At 43.6% G+C, this 22,292-nt stretch overlaps 1 protein-coding gene across 1 annotated transcript in view; it reads right to left on the bottom strand.

Moving 5' to 3' along the window:
* ANKLE2 (ankyrin repeat and LEM domain containing 2) overlaps positions 1 to 22,292 on the bottom strand; it is a 52,347-nt gene that overhangs the window by 7,493 nt on the left and 22,562 nt on the right. Inside the window, exons 3-11 of the mRNA XM_038762401.1 lie at positions 20,990 to 21,184; positions 18,978 to 19,171; positions 16,120 to 16,308; positions 10,571 to 10,693; positions 9,144 to 9,210; positions 7,421 to 7,599; positions 6,035 to 6,141; positions 4,432 to 4,625; positions 2,579 to 3,365 (exon numbers count right to left, since the gene is read on the bottom strand). Coding sequence (XP_038618329.1) covers positions 2,579 to 3,365; positions 4,432 to 4,625; positions 6,035 to 6,141; positions 7,421 to 7,599; positions 9,144 to 9,210; positions 10,571 to 10,693; positions 16,120 to 16,308; positions 18,978 to 19,171; positions 20,990 to 21,184 — 2,035 coding nt within the window. The remainder of the gene's footprint in view (positions 1 to 2,578; positions 3,366 to 4,431; positions 4,626 to 6,034; positions 6,142 to 7,420; positions 7,600 to 9,143; positions 9,211 to 10,570; positions 10,694 to 16,119; positions 16,309 to 18,977; positions 19,172 to 20,989; positions 21,185 to 22,292) is intronic.

Below are 22,292 nucleotides of genomic sequence, written 5' to 3'. Positions count from 1 at the left end.
ACCCAGCAGGCCCATGGCAGAGTTGGGATTATAACTAGGCCACGCTGTTTCACCGACCACTTCTGCCATGCTGATAATAATAATAATGATGGTGTTTGTTAAGTGCTTACTATGTGCAAAGCACTGTTCTAAGCACTGGGGGGGATACGAGGTGATCCGGTTGTCCCACGTGGGGCTCACAGTCTTAATCCCCATTTTACAGATGTGGGAACTGAGGCCCAGAGAAGTGAAGTCCCTGTCCCACAAAGCATTCACAGTTTAAAGAGGGAGAACACGAACTGAAACCCTATTTTATAGATGAACTGAGGTACAAAGAAGTTAAGTGACTTGCCCAAGGTCACCCAGCAGGCACATGGCAGAGTTGGGATTATAACTAGGCCACGCTGTTTCACTGACCACTTCTGCCATGCTGATAATAATAATAATGATGGTATTTGTTAAGTGCTTACTATGTGCAAAGCACTGTTCTAAGCACTGGGGGGGGATACGAGGTGATCCGGTTGTCCCACGTGGGGCTCACAGTCTTAATCCCCATTTTACAGATGTGGGAACTGAGGCCCAGAGAAGTGAAGTGACTTGCCCCAAGTCACACAGCTGACAAGTGGCGGAGCCGGGATTGGAACCCATCTGTCAAGTCTCCTACTTTCTCTAATTCAGAATTCAAGAGAAACTAAAGTTATTATCCAGTAAAGCCTCATTTATTCAGACCTCACGAGTCCAGAATTCATAATAATTTCGATGTTGCCCCCTTCTTGCTCCCTTACCCTATCTGTTACTTCCAAAAGAAGCTCTAAAAATAAGCAGTTTTTGATCTACCCTATGGTTCACCAAACTTCCAAGCCGTATGGGCTGGAGGAGAAACTGCAGAGGTAGCTGGATTCAGCCACGGAAGAGATCCCACTGCCCTGCAGGTTTAAAAAAAGGAGGCAGATAATAGTGGCTCTAGGAAGATAATATAATAATAATTATCATAATGGTATCTATTAAGCGCTTGCTATGTGCCAGGAACTGTACTAAGTACAAAACCACAGTACTCTAATTTAGCAGCATAAAAAAAAGACGACACACTACATTTCTGACTTGACTTATTCAGGTTAGACCCCGAGTTTGAGTTCAAATCACTGAGATTATTCTGCTGCTAGGGCTTCTTTCATGTCCTTCCCTTCTTCAAAAGTACCAACCTCCTCCGAAAAACTTCCTCAACTGACCTACAAAGGACCAATCGATCACTTCTATCACTACTGCAATCTCAGCCCTCGGACACCTCCGTATATAGCAAAACCACAGGACTACGCGCAGACAAAAATATCAATGGACTCAAGAAAGGGTTTGTAAACTCTTGGCCGACAGTCCTCCGACAGATCAAGACGGGAGAAACGTTGGGAGATTAGAAGATCATCCCTGAGTGGAAGAATGGAGGCAAAGAGGGCCACTTTGGTGTCAAAGTCGGTGACATAATACACCCTGCTTCCATTCATGGCTCACGATGTTTCGGAGAGAATGCTGTCGCTGAACTAAGGGATGTTCTTTCAAAAAGGTCCTCTCTAGACTGTGAGCTCGTTGCGGGCAGGGAGCGTGTCTGCTGTCGTATCGAGAAGCAGCGTGGCTCAGTGGGAAGAGCCCGGGCTTTGGGGTCAGTGGTCATGGGTTCAAATCCCGGCTCCACCAACTATCAGCTGTGTGACTCTGGGCAAGTCACTTCACTTCTCCGTGCCTCAGTTCCCTCAACTGTAAAATGGGAATGTACCGTAAGCCCCCTGTGGGACAACCTGATCACCTTGTAACCTCCCCCGGCGCTTAGAACAGTGCTTTGCACGTAGTAAGCGCTTAATAAATACCATCATTATTATTATTGTCCTCTCCCAAGCGCTTAGTACGGTGCTTTGCACACGGTAAGTGCTCAATGAATGCGACTGATTGAAAGAATGAACGGACAGAATGCAATCCAATACTGGAAAACAGGATTGTGCGCGGGCGCCAGTCAAGGCACGGGCACAAGGGTTTTCCTCGATGCGGGAACATCGGGAAAATAGCCTCTTCACTGTCGGAGAGCTGCCTGCGCTGTGCTGAACCAAACTCTCGGCTTATCCGGTATGTGGCGAGATGTTACCCCAACGTGTAACTCTCTACCTGCGTGTGGGGCCTGTTGCCCCTGTGGAACGTAAACGTCAAAGAGCAGGAACCATGTCTTCTTCTTCCTTCATACCATCCCCCAGAACCTAGTCCCATCCTCTGCCCCGCAACTCAATTAAAGCTTTTGAATCACTGACAGTCTGCCCAAGTGGCCCCGGACGGGTGACAATGCCAAAGAAAAACTGGAAGGGTTTCCCTATCGTTAATCTTGCAGCCTACGGGAGGAAAAAGTCCTGGTTTACAATATCATAACGATGCTTACTGGAAGATGCGAGCATCATCTTCTGCTACAATAAAGTCATTTACGCCAAAAACGAACTGGGTTAAATTATTTCAAGGTAGGAAAAGAGAACCTCCACAGAGTACGTCAAGCCGTTAAAAAGGCCCGCCTGGGGGGTTCAAGTTAGTGACACATCCGTGCGCTAGTTAATAATATGGTTCCTACCCAAAGATGAATAACTTCTTGGTTCTTGCACTGAGAGGGGAAGTCCTCAAAAGCAGCCTCTGAGGAGACTCTTGAGACAAATAAGAGGCACATTCAGACTGCACTTTGGGACTGCTGGGCCGCTGAGATGATCTCTCTGGAACAGCGGGCTCCGGGGAGGACGTCTCCAGTTCTGGCGGCATTTTGTTTCCTGTCCTTGCTTTGGTGTGTCCGGGTTTTCCTGGAGCGGGGGCCTCTGACCAACGGCTCTCCTCAATCTGAGCCGAACGCTCCTGACCTAGCTGGTCCTTGGAAATTTTCACCCGATTTATTCCTGCAGCCAGAATCCTCTCGTCTTCGGCTGTGGCGCACACTTGACTCGATTTCTCAAAGCCAGAAATTCCTCCTTGCCCCTGACCTTTCAAAGTCATTCTCTGAAATTCTCCCATTAAATTGGAGACGGGGGAGGGCGGGGGCGCCTCCCCTCCCCGGGGCTGCCGCCGCTCACGGCCGACCATCCTGTCCTTGGTTACGGGACTGCAGAATCCATTTTTGCTAGAAGAACCCCCTTTCTCATAGTGCCTCCCGGAGAGCACCGACGTCTCTATGATGCTGGCTTTGTGCTCCATGGAAAGGATGTCACACTCCGAGGCTCCAAAGGCATCAATAGTGGGTTCCATAGAGGCGACCGGCTGGCTGGTGTTCCGTGCTGCGTTTTGTCGATTTTTAATTTCTTCTAAGCTCATGTCATCATCTTCATCTAGAAATGCTCCAACAGAAATGGAATTGCTACCTTTTTTACCCCTGCCTATAAAAACAAATGCAAACAGAGGACCTTAGCAACATTTGAGCGGATGAACAATCAAACAAATGAACTTATTAGACGCTTACTGTTGTTTCAGAACAAATATTCCATTTACGTGTTTTGTAAACCTGACGTTATGGTCGTTTCTAGCCTTATCTTTTAAAACATAAGATCTTTGCTATATAAAACATCTGGACATTTTGGTTATTTAAAACATCTGACCAAAATGTTCTGCATCACCACTTAGATGCACAAATTTTTAGGCAAAGGTCCTTGAGACCATAATCCCAAAAGGCTATCGGGAGAGAATGTGTAAATTTATGATCTACAGCTCCTTCAGAGAAACCGTGCTGTTGTGTCGTTTGGGGAACTTGGGGGTGAGGGGGACGGTAGAATAAGAATGTTTTTCCAAGTGGTACAGGACTATGACCTCATCAATTAAGTACGGGCACCAAAGACCCTTCCACCTCCTGAGCTGAACGTTATGACATATTGAAATCTGAGAGACAAATACTCAATGTTAAAAGGCACTAAGTCTCTGCATTTCCTGAAATGAGGAATTCAACCTTTTTTTAATCTGACGGCAAAGGCAAAGGATTATTTTCCTTTTAATCAAAAAGGCTAAATGATGGGATGGTCAATGGTATTTACCGAGCGCTTACTGGGTGCAAAGCCACTGTACTGAGCGCTTAGGAAAGCACAATACAACAGAGTGGTAGACGTATTCCCGGCCCACAGCAAGCTAGAGGGTGAGCTCCCAGTCTAGTTTAAAATGATACAGACTTCCACACTTGGGTTGGCTGCAAATAATAATGGTATTTGTTAAGCGCTCACTATGTGCCAAGCACAGTTCTAAGCGCTGGGGTAGACAAGGTAATCAGGTTCAAGCGCTTACTGCACACAGTAAGCGCTCAATAAATACGACTGAATGAAAGTCGTCCCACGTGGGGTTCACAGTCTTACTCCCCATTTTCCAGATGAGGTAACCGAGGCCCTCAGATGTTGTTGATCAACATCTGGTCATTCTTTAGGCAGGGTCACGTTTGTATTTAACCTAGTCTTTTCTTACCTGAAGAATGTGAAGTTTTATATCTGTTACGGGTTTCATTTTCTCCCGTTTCCTGCTGAGCCTTTTTGCTCATTTCCTGCTGACCAAGGTACTCCTCTAGTTTTCGTAGCCCCTCCTGGGAAGACAGATCAACAAAACAGCCCAGAAATTCCCAGTATTCAACCCACGGGAACCCCAGCTCATGAGCTAACTCCCTGTAATAAATAAAATAAAATGATCATTTGTGAAAGCAGAATCAATTATTAAATGACGGGTGACAACACAAGTTTACTAAACACAGACAATCAAAAAGGTACATCCAGACTACTACTACAATTCCAAATCAACATCTGTAGCTAAATCGCGCCTAGATTTCATCCTAAATTTAGGAACAAATAACAGTTGGCATTGAAAAGGCTCTTTGCTTGCTAAAAGTTTAAAGCAGTTTGCAGTGAACTCGTTTGGCGAGGCAAATATAAAAGCTAATCAGGCAAAAATAACAACTTCTAACAGTGCTAATTTGGCATAACTCCTGCAAATGATCTCCACCTGCCTCCCTCGCTCCAGTGGCCCCCTAATACAGGCTTACGGCTCTGTCCTATATGCCGTCGTAGGTTCTGATCAGTTTTGTGACTAGTCATTTGTGCTTGCATATTTAGCCCATCTCCTTTTTCTAATTGCCATCTCCTCCAAGGTAGGGACCAGGTTTTTATTCCCTGTCAAATTCCCCATTCTTCTTAGCCCAGTGCTCAGGATGAAAAAGACTAAAAATACAGCAGGGCGGTAGAAACCTCTTCTATCGGTCCACCAATCAATCATATTTATTGAGCACTTACTATGTGCAAAGCACTGTACTAAGCACCTGGAGGAACACGATATAACAGAGCTCCGTGCCCACAACAAACTTAGTCTAGAGGGGGAATTACTCACAAATACATTGTGGTTTTGGTTCCTCTTGAAAATAATGCTCAGGGGCTTTCGTGAGAGCTCGTTATGGGCAGGGAACGCGAGTGGTAATTTTGTTCTGTTGGACTCTCCCGAGCGCTTAGTGCATACAGTGCTCTGCACATTTTAAGCGCTCAATAAATACCAATGATTGAAATGAAATTTTTTGTCCTGACACTGAATTCTTTCGTTAATAGGAATAAGCTTTTCCCTTTCCCTTCCAAATAAACTACACCATCCTGATGACAACATCTTAGGTTACCTCCTGAGGAGTGAAAAAGCAAAACTAAAAAGGCAATGCTACAACCGAGCCATGCAAAGTGGTGCAAAACCTATAAGAAATTAGGCCAGGGCCTAAGCAAAATTTAAAAATTGATAACAATTGAGTAAGAATTTTAGTGGAAATGGGAGATCCTCCCTACAAGCACTGGAAATGAATTCCTTCACTGACTCCCAAAGTCAACAGATTTTACAAGAAAATTGAAATTATGGTAAAGGTAGTTAAATTTGGACACTGGATAAAAAGAAAAAAATTTCACACTGGTCAGTGTTTTGAACCAATCTGCAAGGCTGTTATAAACAACTTTTCACTGTCATTATGACTGCTGAAACATAACAATTTATCTTTCATTGCTTAAGTTTTACATTTAATTTCTTCATGCTCTGTTTCTCTAAATACCTTCCCACTCTTTCAACGCCTCTTTCTGGATCAGATTTCCTGACATCATGAAAGAAACCAGCTCTCTCTCGAGGCGGAGTCTTCCAGCGCCTGTGAAAATCTTCTGCCTTTGAACGAAAAAACAAGGGAGGGGAAAACGCTATCATTATTAAAGGTCACCAATCTCCCACTGACCAGGAAAACTTACAGGCTGCGTTATCCAGACAGATTAGCTCACAGTCATTTGGAAATTTATGGCGGGGGGAAAACTTCAGATTGCCATATAGATAGACATATGTGGAATAGACATTTTATAAATAGATGGAATACATATATAAATAGGTACTGCTGTCTGATGCCAGGAATACTTCACTTTGGTCTCAAAATAGGGATTAGGACTGTGAGCCCCATGTGGGAAAGGAACTGAATCCAACCTGATTATTCATTCTTTCACTCCATCATATTTATTGAGCGCTTACTGTGTGCAGAGCACTGTACTAAGCGCCTGGGAAGTACAAGTTGGCAACATATAGAGACAGTCCCTACCCAACAACGGGCTCACAGCCTAGAAAGGGGGAGACAGACAACATAACAAAACATGTGGACAGGCGTCAAGTCATTATTATACAATAATACAAATACAAGTGATTATCTTCTATTTACCCCACCACTCAGCACAGTGCCTTACATCCCATAACACAAATGAAACAGAAAACAAGTTCCCAAGCATTTGTGTCAAAGGAGTCCATTCTGAGATGGGCTTTCAGAACATCGTTATATCTTTTTTTTTTTTTAAAGTGGTAACTGTTAAGGGCTTATCACATGCCAAGCACTGTTCTAAGTGCCGGGAAAGACACAAATTAATCAGATTATACACAGTCCCTATCATTTATTCTTTCAATCAATCGTATTTACTGAGCGCTTACTGTGTGCAGAGCGCTGTACTAAGCGCTTGGAAAGGACAAGTCGGCAACATATAGAGACGGTCCCTACCCAACAACGGGCTCACAGTCTTGAAATGTCCTGCATGGGGCTCACACATTGGGCTAATCCCCATTTAACAAATGAGGTAGCTGAGGCTCAGAGAAGTGAAGTGCCTTGCCCAAAGTCACACAGCAGACATGTGGCAGAGCCAGAATTAGAACCCAGGTCCTTCTAACTCCCAGGCCTGTGCTCTACCTACTAAGCCACGCTGCTTCTCTTCGAGAACTGACTGTATTTACTCTGACTCTAGAAACAGGATCTCCAAATGATATTTACTCATTCATTTGATCGTATTTATGGAGCGCTTACTGTGGGCAAAGCACCGGACTAAGCACTTGGAAAGTACAATTTGGCAACAGAAAGAGACAGTCCCTACCCATTTCTGTCATATAGTCACCATTTGCTGAGTGAGATGCTCTTTACCTTAGATGGGCTCATTGGCCCCGCGAAAGCTCTCACGGTCAAGAGAGGATCTTTGGGACTGCCACCAAATCGAGAAATAGCTGGATGGAGACTGTCTTCCGTCTGATCCAGAGACCACGGTGAACCAATCACTGGAGAGGAATTGTCTTCTGCTCTCAGAAGTGGTACGTAATAGTGACCTAATGGGAGGGAATTGACCAGTATATTTAAAATGGGGTACTTGCAGCGACTGGAGAGATTCTCTGTATCGAGAAACTTGCTCCAGACTTTTCCACAGGCCCAATTTAAAAAAAGAAAAAAACTCAAACCCACTATTGGCCACATCAAGCTGGCCCACCACCCTTTGTAACATAAATCTACACCACTTCCTTCCCTTCATCATCATCATCATCAATCGTATTTATTGAGCGCTTACTATGTGCAGAGCACTGTACTAAGCGCTTGGGAAGTACAAATTGGCAACATATAGAGACAGTCCCTACCCAACAGTGGGCTCACAGTCTAAAAGGGGGAGACAGAGAACAAAACCAAACATACTAACAAAATAAAATACAATAGATATGTACAAATAAAATAAATGTTCTAACATTGCCCCCATTAAAGACAGTTGCTGTCTCAGTGCACATGCTTTCATGTTTTTGTAATTTGTCCTGCTAAATATCCATCTCTAATTGAGGCTTTTTAGTTTTTGTTTTTTAAACTGACGTTCACAGTCATGTTAGCTTTCTCCTTACTCCCCTTTCCATAAATACCATATCCAATTGAAACCCAACTTGAAGTACCAGGCTCTGATTGCCATGGTCACTCTGACTTCTGTTTTAACCGATGTAACTTGTACTATCCCACAAATATTACTGAAATGCTTTTTAAAGTCTTCTTCTCAGAAAGGGCTCCAACACTACTTAAGGGGAAGCGGTCCAGAATATTGTAAGAGTCCAGGTAGAGGAGGTGGGTTCACCAGGGAAATATACAGTCTATGACCAAGAAGTCACCTATGGCTAGACCAGGCTGAGATAAACTATAAAAAGATTGAGAATATGAAGATTAAATCAAGAGAACTTCAGAACATTTTTAGACATAGCTTTAGTACCTGTGGCTAGGCCCGGCCGAGATTAACTACAAAAAGACTGGGACTACGAGGAGTAAATCAAAAGAACTTCAGAACATTCTTACAAGTAGCTTTGGTACGTTTTTTGAGCATGTGCTTACTAAGGAACCCATTTAATTAGGTAATTCTAGCACTAGATAAAATTACTACTGTTATTCAGAATTCCCAAACAATTAAGACTCATCGCTAAATGTTCAGTATTAATGCAGTTATTCAAATGATCAAAAGCACAGCAGTTGAGCCTAAAATAATGAGTCTGAGCCTGAAATAAAAGAGGTTTCCCCCTCCTACTCAGGCTGTGAGTAAGCCTGTGGGGGACAGGGACTATGTCTGATTATCTTGCATCATCCTGATTATTATGATTATTATGACCTGATTATCTTGTATCACCCCCAGCGCTTAGATCAGTGCTTGACACACAGTAAGCACTTAACAAATACCACAATTAAGATAAAAGAGAAGTGCTGTTTGATTCCTAAGACTCTGACAAAGGTGGGGATGGATGATCACAAGAACTTCGTGGGTCTGAAGGTCCGTAGAACTTAATAATTCAATGATTTTGCTCAAACACGTATCTATGTATTTCGGGTTCACGGATCAACTTTCCAGACTTGCCTTTTAAATATTCTCTGATTCGCTCCTTCAGTTCCACAGATTTATTTTTGCTTCTTTCACAAATTACCTGCGAGAAAAAACGAGGAATCAGAAGCTCGAAAACTGAGCCTTTTTTTAGCCGTGAAATTTCATTGGGATGAAAAAGTTTCTATAGCCCTGCCAGTACAGTGCTAAAAACATATGGAGAGCTATTTCAGTCTTCCCAGTGTTATTCTTTTGCAAACATGCCAGGAAGGGAAAATACTTTTTCTTCAATTCAGACAGCGGTATCTATTCAGTTAACAGTTCCCCTGGACCCCAAGCTGCCCTCCAGTGGGATGAACTATGCTAAAGGAAGTGATGTAAGTATAAGGCACTGGAGGAACGCTTTTAAGAAAAGGGACCAGGTAAGATGCATCAGAAGTGACAAACTGGGGTCGACATGTGAAACATGAGAGGGAGGATGCATGCTAGCCAAAGTGCTCTTCCATTAGCAGAAAATCTGGGCGAAACTGGCCCACCGCACTTCTCCGAAAATGAAATTACTTCATTTCCTTCCCTCCAACTTGCTCACTTTTCCCCTCTCTCCCACTCCCCGATCACCCTGTCTCATCCTGCCACCCCAGACGTAGCCCGCCTGTCCCACCACCCTGGAAGAGCCAAGAACACACACGCTCTTCTCCCTCTCTTTCTCCTTCCTCCTCTCTCCGACATTCAGGAATACAAGAGTCTCTAGTGGCACAAGGCTCCATTCATCATCATCATCATCATCAATCGTATTTATTGAGCGCTTACTGTGTGCAGAGCACTGTACTAAGCGCTTGGGAAGTACAAGTTGGCAACATATAGAGACAGTCCCTACCCAACAGTGGGCTCACATTCATCTTCCCCTGGAGATTTTGCCGAGTTGGGTCTGTCCAGTTCCGGCAACCACGTCACCTCTGGGCTGAACGCCCTGAAGCAATATGGCACCTGTAGACAAATGGGCAGGCAGCGAGGGAAAGACGTACTTTCGCTTCATACAGTGCTCTGCCCATCAAAAGTGCTCAAAAAATACCATGGACAGACCGACTGAGGTGTGTGGGATGGAGGACCTGCTTATTCTGCGGGCGGCAGGAGAATTTATTTTACGTCTCAGGGCCCGTGGCGAGAATAGAGAAGGGAAGTGAAACCTCGAGTCCTCCCAGTTGTGAACCCCGCCCTCCACTTAGCAATCATCATCATCAATCGTATTTATTGAGCGCTTACTATGTGCGGAGCACTGTACTAAGCGCTTGGGAAGCACAAATTGGCAACATATAGAGACAGTCTCTACCCAACAGTGCAGCGAGGCCAAGTGGGAACCGCAGAACACAGAGAAGGCCGTTCAGCCTTTGGGGCTCAGTTTAAAAGCCAACATTCAGCAAACAACTATGCTTAAGGTTTAAATTCTAAACGGACAAACTTACATCTTCTGGTGTTTTCTCATATTTGTTCTTTGGGTTTTTTACAATAGCTGGATGTGAAGAAAGCACATTAACCACATCTGCGTTACCAAACTTGCATGCAAAATGCAAGGGAGTGTCATATCCCTAAGGCAGGAGGAAAAACACACACAGTAAGTACACCGCTTATGTATTTCAGGATAGTACGATTATTAGTTTGAAACCATTCTATTGTTTTCAGGGTGTGTGTTTGAGGAAGCCATAATAATGAAACTGAGGATGGGGGTTGGAGGGGGGGGCGGAGCGTGGCAGAGAGGAAACACTTTAAAACAAAGATATGAGTCTACAATGTTTACTCTTGATTCACAGAAAAATCTAGTTTCAATCAATCAATCGTATTTATTGAGCGCTTACTATGTGCAGAGCACTGTACTAAGCGCTTGGGAAGTACAAGCTGGCAACATAGAGACAGTCCCTACCCAACAGTGGGCTCACAGTCTAAAAGGCAATATAGAACCAGTCCTTTAAGACTATATTGCTCATTAGAAGGGAGTTTGTTACTAACTTAATTTTTCTGTAGTTTTATTCTGAAACGTTTCCTTCGCTATACTTCAATCAATCAATCAATCAATCAATCGTATTTATTGAGCGCTTACTATGTGCAGAGCACTGTACTAAGCGCTTGGGAAGTACAAATTGGCATCACATAGAGACAGTCCCTACCCAACAGTGGGCTCACAGTCTAAAAGGGGGAGACAGAGAACAGAACCAAACATACCAACAAAATAAAATAAGTAGGATAGAAATGTACAAGTAAAATAAATAAATAAATACTTCAATCATTTTCAAGCGCTTAGTACAGTGGTTTGCACACAGTAAGTGATCAATAAATACGGCTGAATGAATTTTCAGCCAAGACTTTCTACGATAAATGAATCTAGCACAGCTTCGTGGGAGTGGTAAGCAATGAAAAGCATAAAGGCTAAGAAATACTAGACTGTAAACTTGTCCTCTAGACTGTAAGCTCGTTGTGGGCAGGGTGTGTGTCTATCGACTCTGTTACACTGTACTCTCCCAAGCGCTTAGTACAGTGCTCTGCACACAGTAAACACTCAATAAATATGAATGACTGATACACAAAAGCAGAGGTGACCAGAGATGACAGGAAATTTGTGCCTGACAGTCTCAAGTCTTACCGTGGAAGAAACCCTGCCAAGCCTTTAGCTTTGGGAAATGACACATTTCAGAGCGACTTGAATGGGCTGAAGAAATTTTGAGTACTGGGGAAGCGAGTCAGAGCTGAGAAGTCAGAACTGTCTGACGGTAGTCAGAATTAAGTTGATAGCAGTCCACCGTTTATTCGAACAGAAGAGACTGATCCAGGGCTACGAGTTTACACTTTTTTTAGGTCAAAATGAGGTTCAGCATCATCTCTTGCTTTCATCTTATTATTGTCACTCCCTCATAGCACATGGAGTTGGTTGTGCCTTATAAGCAAGCATCAACCTGGCCTAAAATAGTAGTGGCCTGCCACAGGAAAAATAGATGGCTATCTCCACTACTACTAACTAGAGAAGCAGCGTGGCTCGGTGGAAAGAGCCCGGGCTTTGGAGTCAGAGGTCATGGGTTCAAACCCCGGCTCCGCCAATTGTCAGCTGTGTGACTTTGGGCAAGTCCCTTCACTTCTCTGGGCCTCAGTGACCTCATCTGGAAAACGGGGATTAAGACTGTGAGCCTCCCGAGGGTCAACCTGATCACCTTGTAACCTCCCCAGTGCTTAGAACGGTGCTTCGCACATAGTAAGCGCTTAATAAATGCCATCATTATTATTATCACTAACAGGCAGACAAAATGCATGCTCTGTATTTAGAGGCTCTGCAATTCGATCCCTCTTGGGGAGATTATCATCAAAAGTGACATCTTTGAATACGGTAGGACGTGGTTCACATAAGCAGTAAAACCTTTGCAACCCAGCTGCAAACTGAGAGGAGCAACTGGCGTGGGTCGACCTGCATGGAGCACGGCCAGCAGGAAGGGAGTGGCACTCTCTGAGCAACAACTTTCTCTGGAAAGAGACAAGGAGGCAAAAGAGAAAACCCGCACCAAGCAAGTACTGTAAACACGAAGCACAATACAACATGGACAACCTTTCTGTGCGCACAATGGGGCTAGGACTGTGAATCCCACATTGGCCTTTCTGCCCACACACCCACTCCTAGGTGAACTTTTTGGATATGTAGGACAACAATATTTAATAAGAATAATTGCTAATAATAATAACAACAATCGGAGAGTTTGTTGAGCACTTATTATGGGCCAAGCACTGTAATAATAACAATAATGACATTTGTTAAGTGCTTACTGCAAAGCACTGTTCTAAGCGCTGGGGGGGATACAAGGTGATCAAGTTGTCCCATGTGGGACTCCCAGTCTTAATCCCATTTTACAGATGAGGTAACTGCGGCTCAGAGAAGTTAAGTGATTTGCCCAAGGTCACAGAGCAGACATGTGGCAGAGCCGGAATTCGAACCCATAACCTGTGACTCCAAAGCCCGTGCTCTTTCCACTGAGCCACGCTGCTTCTCTGTACTAAACGCGGGGACAGATACAAGACAATCAGGTCCCATATGGGGCTCACAGTCTACGTAGGAGAGAGAACAGGTCTTGAATCCCCATTTTGCAGATGAGGGAACTGAGGCACAGAGAAGGTAAGGGACTTGTCTAAGGTCACACGGCAGGCAGGTGGCGGAGCCGAGGCTGGGACCCGGGACCTGTGCTCTTTCACTCCTTCATTCATTCAATTGTATTTATGAGCACCCACTGTGTGTGTACTAAGCTCTTGGGAAAGTACAATGCAACAATAAACAGACACATTCCCTGCCCACAACCCGCTTACGGCCTGGGGAGGGGGGAGACAGACATCGATACAAGTAAATAAATAAATTACAGATTTCCACTGGGCCTCTCTGCTTCTCTATCTAAAGCCTTATTGATCTGGACTCTAATTTTGAATCTATGTCCAATGCTAAGACTAAACAGGGTACTAATGGTAAAAAAAACAGTCAGAGAAAAATGGTGGCTCTGAGGGAATAGGTGTGGATGGAGAAGAGAATCAGGTGCAAAGCGCTGCCATAAAAGTTACGGCATGGGCGGAAAGAAGAGACGGGGGGAGAGGAACAGAAAAGCCAAGGAAAGAGGGAAGGAACAAGCAGGGATGTAGCCATGGAGTTAAGGAGGAAAAGGTAGGGCAAAATAGAGAAAGGGAGAGGGAGAAAATGAAAGGGTAAATTTACCAGGGACTTAACCTCTGTCAGTCATGAAGTCCACTGGCCTCTCTTGCTCAGAACAGGGAAGAAAGGGAAGGAATGCAGATGTATATGAGATAGTCTGTTTGTCTGTCTCTCTCCAGCTGAGGTTCCCACAGCAGCAGCATCTCCAGGGCCAACTGGACCAACAAAAAGGAGCCAGGCTAGCTACCGTCATATCTGGTCTCTGGAAATGTCCTGGCAAAAAGTTCATCAAGTTTTCTGAGACTGCTTAATGACAACCTTGCTGTCTAGGTCAGACTTGAGGAACCTGGCTGATCCATTCCCCTTTGCCAATGGGGTAAAGCAGAGATGCAGAATGGGCCTGTTCAATTTATTCTAAGCATTCATGCCGGAAGATGCAACAAGACACTTGGAAGCACGGATCAGACTACGCTTCCGCATTGCTGGAAAGCTCTTCTAAATCAACAGACTCTGAACAGCATCCCAAATCCGAGACCGTCATCCGAGAACTGCTGTGTGCAGACGACTACGCCCTAGAGGCACACACGACCAGGAAGACATGAAAAAGCACTTGGCTGACTGACTGAAAACCACTTCACCTTGCCGGCCGTTACGGGATGTAGAAAAGTCTAAATAAAACCAAGGTGACATATCGTCCTGCACCGTGGAAACCAGGCATATAAACCAACAATTTATATTTACAGAGAATCCTGCTACCTACAGGAGACGCTGACCGACAACAAGAGAGACAGGAAAATAGAAAACCAAATCAAGAAGTCCGTTGTGTGACCCTGGGCAAGTCACTTCACTTCTTGGGGCCTCAGTCTCCTCATCTGTAAAATGGCGACTAAGAGCGTGAACTCCATGTGGGACAGGGACTGTGTCCAACCTGATTAACTTGTGCTTAAAACAGCCCTTGGCACATAGTAAGCGCTTAGCAAGTACCATAATTACTATTAAGACGGTCAGGACATCCTTTGGGAGACTCCCAGAATGTGATGGCGGTGTGGGCCCACGGAGCTGTAGCCCTGTCCAACCTCTGTATTTGTTGCTGAATTGTACTTTCCAAGTGCTTAGTGTTCTGCACACAGTAAGCGCTCAATAAATACAACTGAACAAATGAATGAAAGGACCACAAACAATTACGTTCTGGAATGCAGCCGGTCTGGCTTTCCCCTCGATACCGCCTCACCGGGCGGAACACTTGAGGAGAATGGACAGTAGTAGGATACCCAGACAATATCTGAATGGAAAGCTGGAACTGGGAAACCAAAAGCCGCGGGAGCACGGGAAGCATTTTAAGCGCAGACGAAAATATCGCATCCCGGCTGGAAGCTGGGAGTCGGTGGCCGAAGAGAGACCAGCACCGGGCACTACAATCGAGAGAGGAGCGGCTGTTTTTGAGCAAAAGCTTCGTAAACCTCAAGAGACAAGGAGGCAAAAGAGAAACAGTATCAGGCCCTGATGACGAACGGGACAGCAGAATAAGGGACTTTCTGGGTACCCCACGAAGCTGGGACTGACGACTCTACACTGCCCTTTCAAGTTACGTGGGCAGTCCTGGGTGAATTTCACAATCAGTAGAGTCTTCTTCAAAAAGGGAAAGACAGATCACGTACCTTATAATACAAATATATTACAACGATCGTTACATAATAATATAATATAAATATATCTTTCCATTTTATATATATAACGTAGGCAAATATGGTGACTACTGGGGAGGTGATCAAAAAGAAAAGGACGCAAGAATAGAACAGAATTCAGGCGATACATTAGGACTGTCAATTTCCCATCTTCTACAATACATTTAAATGCATTTCTTAGTCAATAAATTCCTAAAAATAGTCAAGTCCTTGAAAACCATGAACCCCTCTTTCCCACTGACTCGATAATTCAAAAGCGGTAATTTTAGAAAATACTTATTTTTTTTCCCCAAGAAAGCCATTAGGTCATAAGAGGTTTCACTGTATAACGAAAAATGACAGGTACACATACATACCCACAGGCACTCACAAATTGTACTCTGGGAACTAAAAATGTTAAATGCCACATGCTACGTTAACTGTTAAAAATGCCAAAGCTCCATCACTGCATTTCTACAACCCAGAAAAAATATTTTAAGCAATACCCCCCCAGTGCTTAGAACAGTGCTTTGCACATAGTAAGTGCTTAACAAATACCACCATTATTATTATTATTATCGATAGGTTTGAAACTTTTTTTTACAATACTAATGTCTCTGAACATGTTCCCCATCTGCATCATATTAGTTTAAAAGCGATGTAAAACGGACAAACTCACTGCTTTATCAGGAGTATTAAGATAAAGGTCAACAATATAAAGGATTCTTTTCTTCAGCATAATCTCATCATCATCTGGATACATAAGCCGCATAAACTCAGGATTTTCCAATATATCTAAAGTCAGCTGGCAAATGTGAGGCTGATTCTCCTTCGCAGCAACATGCATTACATTATACCGACATCCTTCCTGAAATAAAGCACAACACAAGTCAAATCAGTGCTCAAAATCCTCATTTTCTACAACTGCCAAGTCCACACCAGGGTGAAACAAGTGGTTTGGGGGCCTGTTGATAAACCCACCCCCTGCCTTCTCTCCCCTCTTTCTTCCTCAGGTCAAGGGGCGGTGGGATTACTGACTTCAAGTGTTCCTGCTATCGTTCTGGGAGAGGGCATATTAATAATACTGATAATGATAATAATAATAATAATGGCATTTGTTAAGTGCTTACTATGTGCAAAGCACTGTTCTAAGCACTGGGGAGGATACAAGGTGATCAGGCTGTCCCACGTGGGGCTCCCAGCCTTCATCCCCATTTTACAGATGAGGTCACTGAGGCCCAGAGAAGTGAAGTGACTTGCCCAGTCACCCAGCTGACAATTGGCAGAGCCGGGATTTGAACCCATGACCTCCTCTGACTCCAAAGCCCGTGCTCTTTCCCTTGAGCCACGCTGCTTCTCTTCTTATTTATCATCATCATCATCATCAATCGTATTTATTGAGCGCTTACTATGTGCAGAGCACTGTACTAAGCGCTTGGGAAGTACAAATTGGCAACATATAGAGACAGTCCCTACCCAACAGTGGGCTCACAGTCTAAAAGGGGGAGACATTTATGAAAACATTTGTGGGTTGCGCCCCAAACTAAGAGGTCTGGAAGCTTTAGGGGTGTTGTGCCCTATTTGTAGCAGCTCACAAACCTGGGCTAGAAATGCCTGAAAATCCCACGTGCAGCCAGAACTCCAAAATAATCATCATCATCAGGGTATTTCATTCAATTAATCATATTTATTGAGCGCTTACTTTGTGCTGAGCACCGTACTAAGTGCTTGGGAAGTACAAGTTGGCAACATACAGAGACGGTCCCTACCCAACAGCGGGCTCATAGTCTAGAAGGATTAAGCGCTTACTACCAAGCACTGTTCTAAGCACCGGGGTAGATACAAGGTTATCAGGTTGTCCCACGTGGGGCTCACATTTTTAATCCCCATTTTACAGATGAGGTCACTGAGGCACAGAGACGTTAAAGTGACTGGCCCAAGGTCACACAGCAGACAAGTGGCAGGGCCGAGATTAGAACCCACATCCTCTGACTTCCAAGCCCGGGCTCTTTCCACTAAGCCACGCTGCACAGGGTTCCTTGGTCAATCATTAACACAAAAATAATAATAATGATAATTGTGGCATCTGTTGAATGCTACGTGCCAAGCTTGCTGTGGGCAGGGAAGGTGTCTGTTTGTTGTTGTATTGTACTCTCCTAAGTGCTTAGTACAGTGCTTTGACACAGTAGGCACTCAATAAATATGAATGAAGAAGCAGCACTGTACTACGCGGTGGGGCAGACACAAGCTAATTAGGTTCCACATGGAGCTCAGACTCTTTAAGTAGGAGGGAGAACGGATATTGACTCCCCATTCTGCAGATTGGGGAACTGAGGCCCAAAGAAGTAAAATGACTCGCCCAAGGTCACACAGCGGGTATGTGGCGGAGCCGGGATTAGAAGCTAGGCCCTCCGCTCCATCATTTCTGGGCCGTAGTGAGACCACAGACTTCCACATTGTGTTTCACAAGTCAACAGCACTTACTAATCAATCAACTGTATTAATTGAGTGCTTACTGCGTGCACAGCACTGTGCTAAGCGCTTGGGAGAGTACAAAGTAACATGGTTGGTAGACACACTCCCTGCCCACAACGAGCTAGGGCTTACATTGTCTGCGGTTCACTGGAGAAAACTTGTACATATTAACTATTTCATTTGCACACAGTAAGCGCTCAATAAATACGACTGATGATGATGATTTTGTTAAATATGTGCATCTAGCTTTATTTCTATTTATTGTGATGACTTGACACCAGTCCACATGTTTGGTTTTGTTGTCTGTCTCCCCCTTCTAGACTGTGAGCCCGTTGTTGGGTACAGACCGTCTCTATATGTTGCCAACTTGTACTTCCCAAGCGCTTAGTACAGTGCTCTGCACACAGCAAGCGCTCAATAAATACGATGGAATGAATGAATGAAAACGGAATGCGTGGGAACAGTTTAAGACACAGCAGCTAGACCATAAGGGACTCACGAAGTAAAGTTAATTCTCAAGGATCTGATCCCAAAAAACCACCACCCAACAGGGAAAATCACCAAGAATTATCTTACATTCATTCATTCGATCATATTTCTTGAGCACTGTACTAAGCGCTTGGAAAGTACAATTCGGCAACAGATAGAGACAATCAATCAATCAATCAATCAATCGTATTTACTGAGCGCTTACTGTGTGCAGAGCAATCCCTACCCAACAATGGGCTCACAGTCTATAACGGGAGACAGACAACAAAACAAGTAGACAGGCATCAATAGCAACAAAATAAATAGAATTGTAGATATTCTTTGAATTTAGTAAAATAAAAAAACCAGGCAGAAAGTCATGGCTGTCCTCCTCTGCTCCCAAGAAGTTTACACAGAAATGGACCATTAGTGGCTTAAATATTTATTCATTCATTCATTCATTCAATCGTATTTATTGAGCGCTTACTGTGTGCAAAGCACTGTACTAAGCACTTGGAAAGTACAATTTGGCAACAGGTGGAGATAATCCCTACCCATTTATGTCATAGTGAGTTTCAACAAAACTTGCTTTACCTGTACTACTGTTGGGTTGTCCCCAGAACCAATGAGATAGCGGGGGTTACTCCAGATAAGTTCCGAAAAGTTAACTTCATCTCCTTTCTCCACGGCTTTTCTAAGCTTGGCGGTGAGGTCCTGTGTTCGGGGACTCTTATAACTGTTGGCTCGTTCTTTGTTAACCGTTTCTGGGTCAGGTGAACATAAACCATCTGGCAGAAAGAAGCAAACGATTGAGAACTAAATCCAAATGAAGAGAGCAGAGAGTTTACATGATCATAGTTCACTTAAGACCAAAAAGCAAGACTACATACAAAAACAAGACAGCAAGGCAACATATTTAAAGGAGAGGAAAACACCGGCTAAAATGAACACTGTTGAAACAAGTCCTCAGGTCATTAAGCCCGCTGTTGGGTAGGGACCATCTCTATATGTTGCAAACTTGTACTTCCCAAGCGCTCAGTACAGTGCTCTGCACACAGTAAGTGCTCAATAAATACTATTGATTGAATGAATGAATGGTCAACTCCAAGATGATGATGAGTTGGCAGTGCTACGCCTTTATTAAAAACACCACGATATTCAGCTGTATTAAACGGGGTATGACGTTTCGGAGCTGGGAAGAAATTCTTCCACTATTCTCTGCATTACTTGGACTTTTATTGGGGAATATTTTCTGGTTTTGGTCACATTTCCAAAAGGATATGGAGAAATGAGAGAGTCCAGAGGAAGACTAAATCAATTAAGGTGATGAACAATAGGCTAAATTTGGTAAGGTGAAAGGGGCTATAGTTTTTTTAGCCTTAGAGACGAGTAATAGCAATAAATACTACTGCTGCTAGTGGATGGATTGATAGGTGGTGGTGTCTGTCTCGTTTTCAAGTACACAGACGGTTTTAAGAGGAAGCTGCCATCCACTTTCTGCATATCTAGAAGTCCAAAAACCAGGAAATAAGGAAAACTTTTTTTCTGTCAAGGTGATAAAATACTAGCATAGGGTATCTTGCCTAGTGGAAAGAGCATGGGCGTCAGAGGACGCAGGTTCTAATCCTGGCCTCACCACAAATCTGCTGTGAGACCTTGGTCAAATTGCTTAATTAATCGTATTTATTGAGCGCTTACTGTGTGCAGAGCACTGTACTAAGTGCTTGGGAAGTACAAGTTGGCAGCATATAGAGACGGTCCCTACCCAACAGTGGGCTCACAGTCTAGAAGCTTAACTTCTCTGTGCCTCAGATACCTGATCTGTAAAAAGGGGCTTAAGACAGGGGGTTCCCTATGGAGGACACAAACTGTGTCCAATCTATCTTGTATGGACCCCAGTACTTAGTACAGTGCCTGGCAGATATTAAGTGCTTAAAAAAAATACCACTAAAAAAGAAGTTGTGGAACCTCCATTCCTGGCTATTTTAAAAAAGCAACAAACACCCACCTTCCTGGACATACAGGTAATCAAGTGATGGACTGAAACAGAAAATCTTGGAGGAGTCCCTGCTAATCTACGGTTACCCCTTTAGACTGAAAGCCGGTTGCGGGCAAGGAACGTTTCGGCCAACTCTGTTGTACCGTACTCTCCCCAGCACTTAACACAGTGCTCAGCGCAAAGCACCAACTCAATAAATGCCGCTGATGATGTTGATTCCTGATTCCATCTCTAGAAAAAGAATAAAATTTGTAATCTCTGGACTGTCTAAAATGTAATCTCCTTGTGGGCAGGGAACTTGTCTACTAACTGTTGTACTGTATTCCTCCAAGCATTTACTGCAATGCTATGCACACTGTAAACATTCAATAAATACTGATTGATATTGATTCAACAGTAAAGAATTGGTTATATTTCCAATTAGAGAAACAACTGGAAGCCTGAAAGGAGGACAAAGATTTCTTCTCTTCAACCTCTATACCACTGAAGTCATGAGAATGGAGAAAGTGTTTGCAGTGTGCCACAAAAAAAAATTCCAAGTAATTCTGGAAAAGTTTCAAACAACCGACAAGACTTTAAACTATAGAAAGTTTAACTTTTCACTTACCTCTACTAAAGAATGATCCTACTTTCACTGGAGAGGGAGATAAAGGGGTTTTGCTTGGAGATGGGAAATAATCGCAGATCCCTTTAGCAAACTTTTCTGCAGCTTCCCTACTGGAGAAGGCCTTAAATCGAGATCCCTTGATCATTTTGACAGCTTGCAGTGCCTCCTTTTTATCTTCATAAACGTGAACCCTATCTGGCTCAGAAAAAAGTAAATTAAAAATTCTGAATCTGTTAACACTTCACCTCTAGGTTCAGGAAAGACAAAAAAGTAATAACACTGGCCTTCTTTTGTCTGAAATTTTGCTATTTCTATTTGCAAGAAATAAAATCAAAATATCTAGGGAAAAAAATTGCTGAACCACATGCAGCACAACTTGTTTCGGTATATTGCTTATTACTGACAGACATCAGAATTAAAGGCATGATTCTTAAATTTGAAATGACTTATTTTTTTTTAAAAGAAGAACTTCAGCAGAGTCAACACAGTTTCAACCTCTAATACTAACCTACTCGTACTGTGAGCTCGTTTATCTTGCCGCTGATGTCTTGCCTATGAGTCCTCCCTCTGGCCTGGAACTCCTCTCTTCAAATTCAACAGACCACTACCCTCTCCAGCATCAAAACCCTGTTAAAAATCACATCTCTTCCAAGAGGCCCTCCCTGATTAAGCTCTCTTCCTCTCTACTCCCTCTCCCTTCTGCATCACCTATCACTTGGATTTGTACCCCCTAAGGAATTGATGTTTACTCTATCCTCAGCCCCATCTCACTTACGTACATATTTGTAATTTATTTTAATGTCTGTTTCCCCCTCTAGACTGTAAACTCCTTGTGGAAAGGGAACACATCTACCAACTCTGTTGCATCATACTCTCTCAAGTGCTTAGTACAGTGCTCTGCACATAGTAAATGCTCAATAAATACCACTGATTGACTGACTGACTCTAAAATCGTGTGTGATCAGGGGATGCCGAATCCCTATACAAAAAAAGAACAGCCACAGATAATAGATTCCTTCCACCGTCCTCTTGGGTATGAATGCTAGAATGAAGAATCATTTCGAGACGTGGAGGATTACAACTTAGAAGGCAGAAAGTACTTCTTGCAAAATATGCTCTAACCTTTCAAGAAATGACTATCTTAGAGTGGGTTAAATATTTCAGAATTTAAACGTCATTTTTCTCATCGACTCATTTGTTAGGATTTAAATCATTTACCAAACTTGATTCCTAGCTGAGCCTACTGCTGGGTAGGGACTGTCTCTATACGTTGCCAACTTGTACTTCCCAAGCGCTTAGTACA

The sequence above is a fragment of the Tachyglossus aculeatus genome, chromosome 21 (genome assembly GCF_015852505.1).
Source record: "Tachyglossus aculeatus isolate mTacAcu1 chromosome 21, mTacAcu1.pri, whole genome shotgun sequence".
NCBI classification, from domain to species: domain Eukaryota; kingdom Metazoa; phylum Chordata; class Mammalia; order Monotremata; family Tachyglossidae; genus Tachyglossus; species Tachyglossus aculeatus.
The sequence above is the reverse complement of the archived record's forward strand: the minus strand, read 5'-3'. Positions and strand labels throughout refer to the sequence as shown.